At 51.3% G+C, this 13,494-nt stretch overlaps 7 protein-coding genes across 7 annotated transcripts; 5 read left to right on the forward strand and 2 right to left on the reverse strand.

The window, feature by feature from the left end:
- Positions 1-783: 783 nt before the first annotated feature.
- QC764_124580 (uncharacterized protein) lies at positions 784-1,860 on the forward strand (the record flags this gene model as incomplete). Its single annotated transcript, XM_062943691.1, has 2 exons — positions 784-1,418; positions 1,473-1,860. 2 exons carry the CDS (start codon positions 784-786, stop codon positions 1,858-1,860), a joined length of 1,023 nt encoding a protein of 340 aa, XP_062806843.1.
- Positions 1,861-1,965: 105 nt separating this feature from the next.
- QC764_124590 (uncharacterized protein) lies at positions 1,966-2,703 on the reverse strand (the record flags this gene model as incomplete). Its single annotated transcript, XM_062943692.1, has 1 exon — positions 1,966-2,703. One exon carries the CDS (start codon positions 2,701-2,703, stop codon positions 1,966-1,968), a length of 738 nt encoding a protein of 245 aa, XP_062806844.1.
- Positions 2,704-3,139: 436 nt separating this feature from the next.
- On the reverse strand, positions 3,140-4,262 carry QC764_124600 (uncharacterized protein; the record flags this gene model as incomplete). Its single annotated transcript, XM_062943693.1, has 2 exons — positions 3,460-4,262; positions 3,140-3,407 (listed from the first exon to the last, which is right to left on the reverse strand). The coding sequence occupies exons 1-2, from the start codon at positions 3,990-3,992 to the stop codon at positions 3,140-3,142; spliced, it is 801 nt and encodes a 266-aa protein (XP_062806845.1). The 5' UTR covers positions 3,993-4,262.
- Positions 4,263-4,472: 210 nt separating this feature from the next.
- QC764_124610 (uncharacterized protein) lies at positions 4,473-6,419 on the forward strand (the record flags this gene model as incomplete). The annotated part of the gene is made up of 2 exons (XM_062943694.1): positions 4,473-6,081; positions 6,137-6,419. Exons 1-2 carry the CDS (start codon positions 4,586-4,588, stop codon positions 6,417-6,419), a joined length of 1,779 nt encoding a protein of 592 aa, XP_062806846.1. The 5' UTR covers positions 4,473-4,585.
- A 1,080-nt stretch (positions 6,420-7,499) lies between these two features.
- Positions 7,500-8,877, forward strand: QC764_124620 (uncharacterized protein; the record flags this gene model as incomplete). Its single annotated transcript, XM_062943695.1, has 2 exons — positions 7,500-8,358; positions 8,419-8,877. 2 exons carry the CDS (start codon positions 7,500-7,502, stop codon positions 8,865-8,867), a joined length of 1,308 nt encoding a protein of 435 aa, XP_062806847.1. The 3' UTR covers positions 8,868-8,877.
- Positions 8,878-9,206: 329 nt separating this feature from the next.
- QC764_124630 (uncharacterized protein) lies at positions 9,207-11,383 on the forward strand (the record flags this gene model as incomplete). Its single annotated transcript, XM_062943696.1, has 3 exons — positions 9,207-9,925; positions 9,984-10,381; positions 10,440-11,383. The coding sequence occupies exons 1-3, from the start codon at positions 9,306-9,308 to the stop codon at positions 11,381-11,383; spliced, it is 1,962 nt and encodes a 653-aa protein (XP_062806848.1). The 5' UTR covers positions 9,207-9,305.
- Positions 11,384-12,049: 666 nt separating this feature from the next.
- On the forward strand, positions 12,050-13,370 carry QC764_124640 (uncharacterized protein; the record flags this gene model as incomplete). Its single annotated transcript, XM_062943697.1, has 2 exons — positions 12,050-12,340; positions 12,399-13,370. The coding sequence occupies 2 exons, from the start codon at positions 12,050-12,052 to the stop codon at positions 13,368-13,370; spliced, it is 1,263 nt and encodes a 420-aa protein (XP_062806849.1).
- Positions 13,371-13,494: the final 124 nt, after the last annotated feature.

The following is a 13,494-nucleotide window of genomic DNA, read 5'->3' on the forward strand; positions in this document are numbered from 1 at the left end:
CAAGTCATCACCACCTCGAGTCACCGCAACAAAATTTGTTTTGGCTCTATGAGTGAAGCGTTTCGGGATACACGCACCGGAATGTTCATAGAGTTGACATTTGTAAAGTATGTCCTTGAATTGATCCACATGTACATAGTAGTAACGATGATTGGCAGTGAGAGAGTCCTATCTATGCATGTATTCTGCGTTCCCCCCCATGGAGGACCATTATCCTGAATAGTTGAAGCCTAGGTACAATGTCCTCCTCTGCGAGTGCTCTACTTGCAATCTCAAACCTATCCTTTCAGCTTGCACCCGTCACAAATTATGTCCTCTAGATATCCTCATATCACCAATTCCTATTTGCTCCTAACACAGTCGCTCACTGAGATGGTCCTAAGTCTCTTTTCAGCCCGCCTAAAAGACAGACTGATATGGATAAACCCCGACGGAATTTAAGCAACCTGGAATACTACGACAAGTCAGCATCTCATCTCAGTCAGCGATGGCTCCTTATCATGAGGTGTACCCCTGAAGTAAGCACTGGCAAGCTGCGGCTGACACTAGCTCACCGTTAGCGAATCCTTTGCCATTGAGCAATAACCCTTTTCAGCTGTAGTTTTCTCACAGTGGCGCGTGGCGTTTAATTACCCGCTGAACCCTCAAAAAGGTCCACTTCCCACGTTGTTGTTGCTGTGACACCCTTCAAGCGTTTTCATCGCATTTCTGTCGATATCACATGGTCCGGTAGACCACAATCTACCTTTACCTTCGTCCGCTCCAGCAAACCTCAATTTCAAGATGGGGCGGTTTTCCTCTATCGCCATTTCGGCACTGTTGCTGTCACCTGTCTTGGGCCAGACAGAATCACCTGCGGCAGTTCCAGTCAAGAAGAACCCCAAACGCGGTCTTGTCTCCACGCCCAACGAATTCTTCCCCAGAGATGACTTCATCTGGTCCGATCCTTCATCGCCGCTGTCATGGTACTGGAACTTTGCACCCGATGTCACAGAGGCCTATGCCAACTTCTCTCAATCCGAGTTTGAGTTTGTCCCAAGCATGTGGGGCGCCTACACCCCCAACGGCACAGACACATACTTCTTGGGCAACTTGACCGAGAAGTTCTCCAAGCGAAAGCCCTCTCACGTTCTCACCTTCAACCTGCCTGACCAGTCTTTCGAATATGGAGGCAGTGAGATGACCCCCGAGATTGCCGCGAGGACCTGGGTCAACAACATTCTACCGCTCAGGGAAGAACATGGGATCAAAGTCGGTTTCCCGACCGTCTCAGACCCGAGAGGAGGGTGGGTAGATCCTTTCTTGAAGAACTGCTCCAAGATGAATGATGGACACGGGTGCGAGTTTGACTTTGTGCCACTTCATTCATTCGGCGGTTTCGGGACCTTGAAGGACAACATTGGAAAGTGGCAGTCAAAGTATGTGTCGTTGCCCCTACACTAGTAACACGCCGATTAACGCTGAGGCAATAGATTTCCCGAAAAACCTCTTTGGGTTACTGAGTATGGCTTCCATGACCAGAACGAGGCCGAAACCCAAAAGTTCTTCAACGAAAGTTTAAAGTACTTGGAAGAGCACCAGGCAGTGGCACGGTACTCGTGGTTTGGTGCTTTTAGAAAAACAAAGTCGAATGTGGGGGAGGAAATGGCCATGCTGGACCAGCGAGGCAATCTGACAGACATTGGCAACTGGTATCTGGACCGCGCCGCTGCACTCAGGACCCCAGAGGGTGTTTTGGCGGCTGCTTGCACCTTGGAGAACCCATGTGGTGGAAGCGGAGCGGCTGGAAGGGCGAGCTATGGGGGTGTGGCTGGAATAGTAATTGGGCTTTTCCAGCTGGGTATCACTTTCTGGATGTAAGCAATGCAGGGTAACCACGGGCAAGCTTCCCTAATCGTTTATAAGAATTGATAACTAAAGCTGGAAAACGATCATGGACAACGTTGTTTAAAACCGCTCAGAGGTTCACCAGGGCACATTTCTGCCAGAGTGATGAAAATACTCCCCATTGTTTGACTCCTCTAGGTCGTGCAGAATCTTGAGCATATTGCCAACGCTCTCACTGGGCTCGTATATGGCATTTTTCCCGCCCATGTCCGTCTTCACCCAGCCCGGATCCACCAGTGCCACAACTGCCCCTGGGAGGTGCGATTTGATGTCCTCTGCTTGGTGGACGGCAAGCATGTTGAGAGCAGCCTTGCTGATGGAGTAGCCTGCACTCTGTCGTGGCTTGTGGTCAAGACTGACAGCCATGCTTCCCAAACCCGAAGAGATGTGGAAGATTCTCACTTTTGGCGATAGCAGTGTGGCCGTGAGCAATGCCGAAGTAAGGAGAGCCGGACCGAGAACGTTGGCGATGACCATTTGATGGACAAGATCAGGCTCAAGGTTCAACGAGTTCATCTCTGGTTTGAGGTTCAGAGCGGCATTGTGAATCAAGAAGTCTACTTTTTGGTCCGCCAAAATCCTTTGCTTTCCCAACGTTTCTGCAAACCGGTTGATCGACTCTGCTGAGGAAATATCGCAGTCCAGTATGATGGCATTGTGATTCTTGGATTCCTCGATTACGGACTGCAAATTGCCGACATCGGAGGTGGGGGAGCGGACACAAGCGACGACGATGTTGGCGTGGTCTTGTGACAGTTGGCGGATGAATTCCAACCCAATACCGCGGTTTGTTCCGGTGACGACGTAGACTGGCATCCTGGCTCGGAGTCGGTTTGTGAATTTAAACGGTTCTGGGGAAATGGGACAGAACCACAAGGACCCTGGAACAATGCGAAGGGGAGAACATGTATAGATATACCCGGAGCGCTGGGCTCAGTGCCCTGGAAATTGTCCAAGGGCCCCCACGGATGGTACTCTATCTTATCTGACGTCACGAATTCGGCCGAATACTTCTTAAAAAGTAATGTACACTAGGCCGATTGCTATTGTTATTATTCGTTGTGGCAATACTTCAAAACTCTTGTAGCCCAGGCATCATTCCGGTGTATTGTATTCTTGTGTTTATTGTGTCCAGTTCCCATCTGGAACTTCAATTCACATGCCGCAGTTGCTCGTATCCTGACTTGCATCCACCTCCAATAGGCCATTCTCATCCGCACTACGTTGCTTAATCGTGTTGCCGTAAAGTGAATTAATGCTGAAACGTGCTCTCCAGACTCTTCAAAAGCTCGCCAAACACGGGCTGCAAAAATACGGTGGCGAAGGAGGCAATGACTGCCACAAGGGCAAGATGCAGTACTCCAAACGACAGCTGCTTCCGTGTCCTCTGCCCTCCATGTGTGGCGCCAGCGCCTATCATCTTGATGAGAGGTACGATCCCGTCTTCCTTGGCTGTCTTTCTGGCAATGTCTAAACCTGGCAAACCATCTACACTTTCCGAATTCTTGAGCGCCCAGTACCTTTTTTTCGTCAGAAACACTTTAAAACTGTTACGGAAAGAGGTGCGCTTACTTCTCTATGCTCTCCTTGGAATCTCCCTTGTCAAACCTGTCGGCCTTCCTCGCAAAGAATTCGTTCAAGGTTGTTCGCCAATCTTTGAATTCGAAATAAGGGACAGAGAAGCCACAACTGCTCCCAACCTGGTGCACATGGACAAGAATTATGCTTCTTGCTCCGGGAAGGAGCCTGACCTCGTGCTTTTTGACAAAAGTATTGAAGGAGTCTGTTCCATTTTCGAGCACTGTGCCGTGGCCGAACAGGCGGACGATGCGTGGTGGCCCTTCAAATGCGTTGAACATGACGGTTATCCGTCCGTTATTCTTTTCGTACAGATGAGATATGGTCTCATTGCCGGAACCACTGAGATCGAGGTACCAGAAAGTCTTGGTGTCGAGGATGCCGAAATAGGGGCCGCCTTTAGGAGATACGTTGACATGTCCTTCCGGCGACAGAGGGGCGGTGGCCACCCAAAACACTTTTTGGGCCAGTATCCATCTGACAAGCGACTCGGGAATTGTTTCGTAAAACTGTCCCATTGTGAACATGCAATGTGATGACAAGGATATAGAACGGCAAAGGGTGGAAACCAAACGGTGGGCACGGCTGACCACAGGTGTTCCTGATCGAGGGACCGTAAATCAGGTAGTTTACCAGCGGCGGTAAGTTAGAGGGACTGTGGTGCTATAAGAATTTGAACAAGCGTGCAGAGAATGAAGATAAAACAACCATCACAGAGCTGGAATAATATGAGCGGACAGCGGGAGCTGTTTGGACATTGATAGCGATGAATCACATTGCGACATCGCAGGCAGACATGCCCTGTTGTAAGACGGAGCAACCTGGAAGGCCTGCCCAAGTACAACCCAATAATAGGCCGCTAAGAGCCGCCCGCCCACATGGTCCTGGACCACCGGGTACAACGTCATCACTCAGCCCTAACCCTGGGCGGTACGGTTTCGTCCCAATCAGAGAATGGCTATCGATAAGGCGGGTGATGGGAGCGGGGTTGCGCTGCGTACCACTTTGACATCTGCCCAACGACACAAACAGTGATAACCCGATCTCGAAACGACAGCAAAAGTCATAACCTTTCAGCATCTCATTAAGCATCTTTACCTGCTTCAAGACTGGGGCCGCGATGAAGAGCTTTCTCCTCGGCCTGGCCGGCACGCCATCACCGGAACCAGGGCCTGCCCAAACGGCGCAAGCTCCCGCTCTCAAAAGTGGGACTGACCTGGCCGATGCGATCACCGAAGGCATCAAAAAGCTTTCCACATCAGACCGGCAAAATGATTCTCAAAACGAGCCGGCAGCTAGCAATAGCCAAGATGAAGCCGCAAAAACAAGGACGGCCTCACCAGACGACCAGGAGGATTGGAGCTCGGGTGACGAGACGGTCGTCGAGCAGAGAGTTGCACATCCCAAGCAGGACATGATTGACCACATCATGAAGAGCTTGTGTACTTCCCTCGACACCAAAATCACTGAGTTGACTCAGTTCGCCAGTCTCGCCAAAACTGAGAAGGCATTCAGTGTCGCCGACTTGCCAGCAGCTCCCAAGAAGGGAAAGACACCTACGGCGGTCAAGCCTCGAGAGCAGCAGGAAGCCAAAGAGACTCTGAAGGAGGAAAAGAAGAACACCGAGGAGGAGGAAGTACCCAAGCCTATGAAGCTCTCTGACCTGTCCAAATCGAAGAAGCCAACCTCAACGTCTGCAGCTCCTCCTCCACCTCCTGCCCCAGCCCCCGGTGCTGAGCCTGAACAAGACTTTGCCTCCCTCATGCTAACTGCCAAATCTCAACCCTCTGCGGCCTCACCTAGTTTCCCGGCCACCTCTTTTGGCGCATTGCAGTTGGCGAGCATGCCGTTTATGGCCTCGGTCATGACGAATTTCCCTCAAATCGAACCTTCATCTACTCAGCGGCCTTCCCAAAGCTTTTCTCGTACCATCAGACCGACGCAAACGCCAGCACCATATATCGCACCAGCCCCAAGCTTGCCTCTATCTCCGGCCCCTTCGCCGCCAGCAGGGGATCACCTATCACCACCATCCTCTGCAAAAAGGAATGCCAAGCGATCATTGGATGACGAGCTGCAAGGGCCAACAGCAGCTGATTTGCAGCCTCACTTTGGTCATGAAGAGGTCTATTCACGCAGAATTTCGGGTATTTCGGCTCCTTTTGGGTTTGGCCGTCCCAGTCCGAGAGCGCCCACTGTATCCTCACAGATGCCACAGTCGCGACAACTTCATACGGCTCCGCAACCTCGCGCACCCAACTTCCCACCAGGGCCGCCTGCTGCGTCTAGATCGATCCCAAGTGTCGACTCTTTCTTTAACGCCCCTCAACTTCCAAGAGATTCGTTTATTCCAGAGCAAGAATTGTCTCCCAAAACGGTTGGTGATGTTGCTACGCATGCTACTGCAAGGCGGCATCTCAGTGAAGCCGAGGTGGAGCCACCCGAAGACCACGACGGGAGACGCAAAAAGGCACGGCGAGCCACGTCTGATAGCCCCGCCGGGCTGATGAGAAGCGGAAACAAGTTTGCCTGTCCCTACTTCAAGCGGAACCCTCGCAAATATCAGAAATGGACGTCTTGCCCAGGCCCGGGATGGGAGGAAGTTCATCGAGTCAAGTATGTAATTTCCTCGACGTCGATCTCGTGGTGTCTTTTATTAACCAGACAGCAGGACTCATCTTTACAGACGACACAGGCTCCCAATCCAGTGTCCTCGTTGTTGGGACACCTTTGAGGAAGATACTATTCTTCAAAATCATCTCCAACAGGACCCGCCGTGCACCATGCAGCAAAACAGGATTCCACACGAAGGCTTCACCAAGGATCAGGAAAAGAAATTGCGAAGTCGCAAAAAGGCCCAGCCAAACATGACGGATGAAGATAAATGGGTTGAGATCTACATGATCCTGTTTCCAGACGATGATCCAGACTCTGTCCCAACACCATGTCTGTGAACCCCCTAGACCAAACTCCGTGCCGAGTTCTCGCGCTGACAAGTTACAGACTACGATGACCAGGACGACGATAACGCTACCCCTGCCTCGGGCTTGGGTTCTGGTTCGAGCGATCTGGAGGATTATGCAACGTTTCTCAGAAGAGAAATGCCAACTCTTGTTCGTCGTGAGCTCGAGGTGCTCTTTCAAAACGAATCCCGAGATGTTGAGGACAGACTTCGATCCAAGGTGGAAGATATCATGGTCGGTCTCCAGCCAAAGCTAATGAACCTTTACCGCCAAAGCCAAATGCCACTCAGCGAATATGGTCCGCCGCAGGACATTCCTCAATTGCAAATCCCTGCAGATCAACCAGCGCAGTGGGATACTTTGAGCAGCAGCGATCTCGCCACCCCTGCCATGTCGACTGGCACCGGAACAAGCATTGACCTGGGCACAGGGATGCATCCGACGTCCCCATATCAGCAAATGGCCGGCGGGGAGGGATTTGATTCTACCAATCTCGACTACAGCTCATTAGCAGGTCTCGAGTGGGATGGAAACCAGCTGCACTCCAGCACTGGCTATCAGTTTCAACAGCAGGCCCAGAACCTGAATTGGGATCAAGAGTTCAACAAGTTGCTCAGCCCTGTGGTGTATGCTCCGCTTAATGGAGAACTCAATTTTGCCACTGGGTTTCAGGGAAACTTTCAAGGTTCATACCAGGGGTAAAGGGGGCGAAAACATGACCGGAAAAACTTTGGGTCAATGGTTATGAGTTATGACAGCCTTTCTATATTTTTGTCTGGTGATGAATGATCAGTAGCTGAAGGAATACAACAGCGTACATTTCCTATTTGAGTAGCTCGGGGTCGCATTGCCAGTGTCTTGTTGGTAGCGAAATAGCCGCCGGATATACTACCTTGCCTTGGTGCCGCGTGAAGCATTCAGCTAGCACATGGTTGATATTTGGGTCTAGCAATGCTCCCGCTGTGGAACCACTATGGACAGATTGCACTTCTGCTATTTGATAACAATGTCCTATCCAGCCGCTCGTGTCTTCGTGTCTATTGAATTTCACCTGACATCAAGCAAGTCACAATGGCACTCTCAAGCATCTTATCTCTTGTCCTTCTAGCATCGGCAGGCAAGGCGAAACAAACAACAGCAGCTGGGTTTCCCCCTGCAAAACAGCAATGTCCTCATCATCCAGCAGGCCGCTTGGAAACAGCTGCGCTGCTACCGGTTTGTCCACTTCCAGGGCACATTGGCGTCCTGTCCGATGAAAGCTCCAATGCCATCGCGTGGGACTACCCACCCAAGTGCATTTCACCTCCAGCAAAAGACAATACAACCGTCCCAAGAATTGACTGCCTGTTCACTTCGACCACCTTTCGCAATGGCCACGGCATCAGCTTGGTTTCTTCCACACTGACAACATCTCATATTGTCGGTGTTGGCTCATTTGATGATGAGGCCCCTCCGCTTGGGGTGCAGCGCCGCGAGAATCTCGGTCCTGCCTACGAGATTGTCCCGGTGGAAGGAAAAGGGTTGGGTGTTGTTGCCAAGCGCAAGATCAAGCGTGGAGAGATTGTCATGTCTGACTACCCTTCCCTACTTATTGGGACAGGCTTCTTGGGCACCGCACAGCCCCATCATAGGAGACGGATGCTCAAGCAAGCCATCAACCAGCTTCCCGATAAATTGAGGTCCAAGGTCAGGGGTTTGTCGAGAGGAGCAGAAAAGTACGAGGTGGACGCCATCTTGGGACCGAATGCCAATACGGTCATGATTGGAGAGCAAGACGGGGAGCAAATGCATGTCGGCCTGTTTGCTGAGGCTGCGAGGATAAACCATGGCTGCAGACCAAACGTTCACTCAAGGTTCTCGGAGAGGAGGTTGACAATGGAGATCATGGCTCATGTAGCCATCGAGCCGGGAGAGGAGATCTTGATGAGCTGTAAGTGCTGGACTATAGGGTGTTCAACACACATGCATATTGCTAACTGACATGTGATAGATGTGCCCATCACAACTGTCCGTGATGAAAGACGAAAGTATCTCAAAGACCATTGGGGATTTGACTGCAAGTGTCAACTGTGTACCGGTACGAAGAATGATATTGAGGAGTCAGAGTTCTATCGACGCCGCCAAAAGAGTCTCAAGGAGAGTATTGAGAGCGCGCGTGCCGAAGGGTTCTTCAAGGATGCCATTGTCATGAGCGGTGAGTGGCATGAGTTTAGCGAGTGGGACATGGTTCCCCCCCTTGCGCCTGAGTATCATGATAGCCTGGCAAACTTGCATTACGCAAATGGGGATTTGTTCAATGCGACAAGATATGCGAGGATGGCATATGATGGGTGGGTGAGGTTTGGCAGTGTGGATGATGAAAAGTTGGAGCATTCGAGAACGGTGCTGGCAAAGATTGAAAAGGAGTTTGAGAAGAGTTTGAAATTTGAGAAGGACTAACAACTAGGCGTGTATATTCTTTGGTTGAGATTTAAAATTTCATTCTTCTTGCCTGTTTGTTGATCACCGGAGCCAAAAGTCATCGCCGAAAGAGAACCACAAAGCCCAGCCACACAGTTTGGTTGTCCACCACATCGGCTTATTATAGGAATACCTGTGTCGATCATCACATTTGTAAATATACCTTCCTAATAGACAAATCCCATGCATCGGTTCCGGCACCGGAGGCACGGGACAGATGCAAGAGGGGTTACATTGGTAGCTCAGCTCTACTTTACATGTATCGAAAGTGACAGAGGCAACCATTGTGTACAACCCTCATTATTCTACAAATAGCTTATGGTCTATGCTGGCTTGGTATGTGTCCTGCCATTGTTGCAATCAGCTTACAAGATCATGCTGTAAGCCACGGGGTACTTGGGGAATGGTCCTAACGCCATGTATAAGGAGCTGATGCACAGGGCTAATTTGTCACAGCATCTCACAACCTGGAAATCAGTGAAGAGCCGACTTGAAGATTTCAGCATGTGGTCTGTTACTGCGATAATCATTGCCACGCTTTTCGCGCAGGTGGCAATAGGTCAACCTCCGAATAACTCCCACTTTTCAGATGTCGACATCGACACTGTGGCTTCAGGGATCTTGGGCAACCGAGGACCATCCACCAAACCAACATCGCGTTGCAAAGCCTTCCCCGGAGAAACCGCGTGGCCATCTGTTTCGGATTGGGCCAGTTTAAATCGCACTCTAGGTGGGGTTTTGCTCAACCCTTCCCCCCCAGCCTCGGTGTGCTATCCGACTTCAGCAAGCTTCAACACCACGGCATGCAACTTTTTGTTTAATAGTGCTAGTCAAAGCACTTTCTGGTTTGATGATCCAGTCACTGTTCAAGGGACCTGGCCTCAGGGTTTGACATGCCCCCTCGTGAGGAACCCTCAAGCTAATGCCACCTGTACGAGGGGAGGTTATCCTGTTTACGTGGTCAATGCTACACAACCAAAGCATGTTCAGTCAGCGGTGAATTTTGCAAGAGAAAAGAACGTTCGGCTGATAATCAAGTATGTTTACTTGGCCGTCCTGCATCTGTGTCTGTGCCTCCTGCTGATTGACGCATAGAAACACGGGTCATGACTTTCTTGCTCGCAACATCGGTGCGGGATCTCTGAGCATTTGGACCCATAATCTGAGAGGTTTTGAGTTCATATCAGATTATAAGCAACCCGGAGGACGTTACCGAGGTCCAGCTGCGTGGGTTGGCGCTGGACTACAGGTCTATGACGCGTTTAGATATGCACTGGCGCACAACATCACTCTACCTGCTGCTTCTTGTCTAACCATCGGGTCTTACGGAGGTTGGATATCGGGTGGAGGCCACTCCCCTTTATCATCCAAGTATGGCCTAGGAGTAGACCAGGTTTTGGAGCTCAAGGTTGTGACAGCCGACGGAAAATATGTTACAGCAAACCCGACCAAAAACGAGGATCTGTTCTTTGCTTTGCGAGGTGGTGGAGGCAGTGAGTGTTTTGCGTCTGCTGTACAAAGTATGCCACCGAAGCTAACAGACAAACCAAGGCACATATGGAGTGATAACCTCGGCCATTGTGAAAGCCCATCCTGCCATCAATCTGACCATCGCGTCCTTCAACTTCAATCTTGGCAACACACCTTCTTCGAGCCCCCCCTCAAATCCAACTATTACCAACAGCACTGCATTTTGGCTAGGCTTCAACGCTATCTTTGCTTTTGCAATTCCTGTTGTAGATGCAGGGGGTTATCTCTGGACAAATGGACTGCCTTCTGGTCCTGGCTTCGCCATGCAAGTCCAGGTGCAGATGCCGGGCTTGTCTCCAGGTGAAGCACTTGCTTTTACCCAACCTCTCCTGGATGAGCTGAACGGCCTTGGGATACCTGTTGCAAACATCACCGTCCGCACGCAGGTTTACAGCAGCCAATCGTCGACCGGAGCAGGCGGTGCTCCAGGTGCAGGTGGATATTTTGCTTCTCGTCTGTTCCCGCGGGCGGCATACGTTGATCCTGTCCTATTCTCCAAAGCCATGAACGCCTCACGAGTACTGGTTGAAGCGGGATATACGTTTCATGGACTCAACATGGCTCCCACGCTCGAAGCAGCAGGCCACCCTTACCCAGCAGGCGTCAACCCCGTATGGAGAGAAAGTGTCATGCACGCTGACATATTCGGATTCAGCAAGCTCAATCTTGGAACAGCCACTGATCAGCAGGTCATTGCAGCCCAGCTTGCTCTGACACAACTGATGGAGCCCCTCAAGAAGGCAACGCCAGGGGGAGGAAGCTACCTCAACGAAGGGGATCCTCATGAGCCGAACTGGCAACAGTCATTCTATGGGGACAATTATTCAAAACTTGTCAGGGTGAAGAAGACTCGAGATCCTTGGGGTGTATTTTGGGCGCTGACCACCCCGGGAAGTGAAGAATGGAAGATTGAGGGAGAAGGGGGCCTTTTGTGGAGGCAGAATGGTCGACTTTGTAGGGTGTAAAGGTGTCAATGTTTGGAACATTGTTTATTGCGGCATGCTCTTCGAGGGAAACAATTCGAAGATAGGTACCCACTCCACATGAGTGAAAGTTAAGAAGCTGAACTTGACCAGACTCTGGTGTTTTACCGACATGGTATTTCATCTCTGCGTTTTCCTCCAACCCAGGAGGTGCATTTGGCCGAAGGATTGGCCAATCAATCTTCTCATCCGTCCCACCTGCATTATGTGCTTGGCGACGATGCAACGCGATTGACACGTGCAGAAGAATGTGCATTTAATTGACCGTAGCATTCTCTAAGCTTATCCTTGCAAATGGAACCGTCCGCTCTCCGTCCCCCACCTCGGGTATACCGGACTAGATTGGAAAAGGAAGCAGCCCAACCGTCGTCGATGTATATGGGAACAAGGTGGCAGGGAGACATGCCGATAACGCTGCGAATGCTCACTTTATTGGATCCCGTGTAGACGGCCCTTGCCATCGGGGAGGAAGAGATGGAAACTCCAAGACGCAGTAAACCGAGACCCCGGAAAGATGGATGCAACTCTGTCTTGTGCAAGCACGTGGCAAGGACTCGCCTTGTTCATAAAGATCATCTCCCCGCTCCCACCCAGACGTGATAGTTACTCGCCCCAGGTACCTTGTTTCCCCTGTGCCAAACCACCACCATGGCGACCTTCCAGAAGCTTGCGATCCTTTGCCTCGGTGCTTCCACTGTGCTTGCCGCCCCTAGCGACAAGCACAACGGCAAGAAGACACCCAAGGTGTCGCCCATCAAGCAGATCTCTCTCGGACCGCGCCCCTACTGGCTCGTGGATCAGATGGACGAGGGGCCTCTCAAGAAGAAGCTCGCCTCTTGTTCAGAGAAGAGGATGAAGCCCAGCGACTGGAGCATTTCTCACCGTGGCGGTGGCACCCTTCAGTTCCCGGAGCATACCTACGACTCAATTATTGCTGGTGTCAGTGTTGCCCATTCACCCCTTAGGAAGAAGCTGTCTAACTCGAGCCCCTAAACAGACCAGAATGGGAGCCGGCATTCAGGAATGCGATGTCACCTTCACCAAAGACCTTCAACTCGTCTGCCGCCATGCCCAATGTGACTTGCACACCACAACCAACGTCGTTTCTCTTCCTGAACTTAATGCCAAGTGCACCACCCCCTTTCAGCCTGCGTCTGGGGACAGGCCTGCTAAGGCCAAGTGTTGCACTTCGGATTTCACTTTGGCAGAGATCAAGACGCTTTGTGCAAAGATGGACGCCTCGGATCCGAAAGCAACAACCCCGGAGGAGTATCTTGGTGGCACAGCAAGCTGGAGGACCGACCTCTACGCCAAAACCTGTAGCGAGGTGCCTACTCTCAAGGAATTCATCTCTCTGGTTGACGATCTCGGTCTCAAGTTCACCCCTGAGTTGAAGGCCCCAGAGGTGCCCATGCCCTTCAACGGCGGCAACTACACCCAGGCGGCCTATGCCCAACACATGATTGATGAGTTCAAGGCGGCCGGTATCAAGCCAGAGAGGGTGTGGCCACAATCTTTTGTGTATGAGGATGTCCTGTACTGGCTAAAGGCTGAGCCAAAATGGGGAAAGCAAGCCGTGTTGCTGGACGAGAGCGGCGATGAGCCAGGTACATTCCCCTCTGCCGTCGCGAGGCTCAAGGAGTACAAGAAGGCCGGTGTCAGGATTGTCGCTCCTCCTCTGCCCTACTTGGTCACCGTTGATAAGAAGGGGAAGATTGTGCCCAGCAGCTATGCCATCGAAGCCAAGAAACAGAAACTCGACATCATTACGTGGAGCTTGGAGAGGAGCGGTTGGCTTGGTGACGGCAGCGGAGGAGGATATTACTATGCAAGCGTGGCCAATGTGACCAATGGCGAGGGAGATGTGTACAATCTGTTACATGTATTGGCTCAGGATGTGGGAGTCATTGGCGTCTTTTCTGATTGGAGTGCCACGGTCACATACTATGCCAATTGCTTCGGCCTGTAGTCGACCAAGCAACATACACGAGTATGAGCGAACTTGATCATATCTACATGTGCCTACTGTTTTTGAGCCGTTCCATGTTCCTGTGATCACAGCTCGCCATCGACCGTCAGCCCAACTTTATTTG

This window comes from Podospora pseudoanserina, chromosome 1 (genome assembly GCF_035222485.1).
Source record: "Podospora pseudoanserina strain CBS 124.78 chromosome 1, whole genome shotgun sequence".
NCBI classification, from domain to species: Eukaryota; Fungi; Ascomycota; class Sordariomycetes; order Sordariales; family Podosporaceae; genus Podospora; species Podospora pseudoanserina.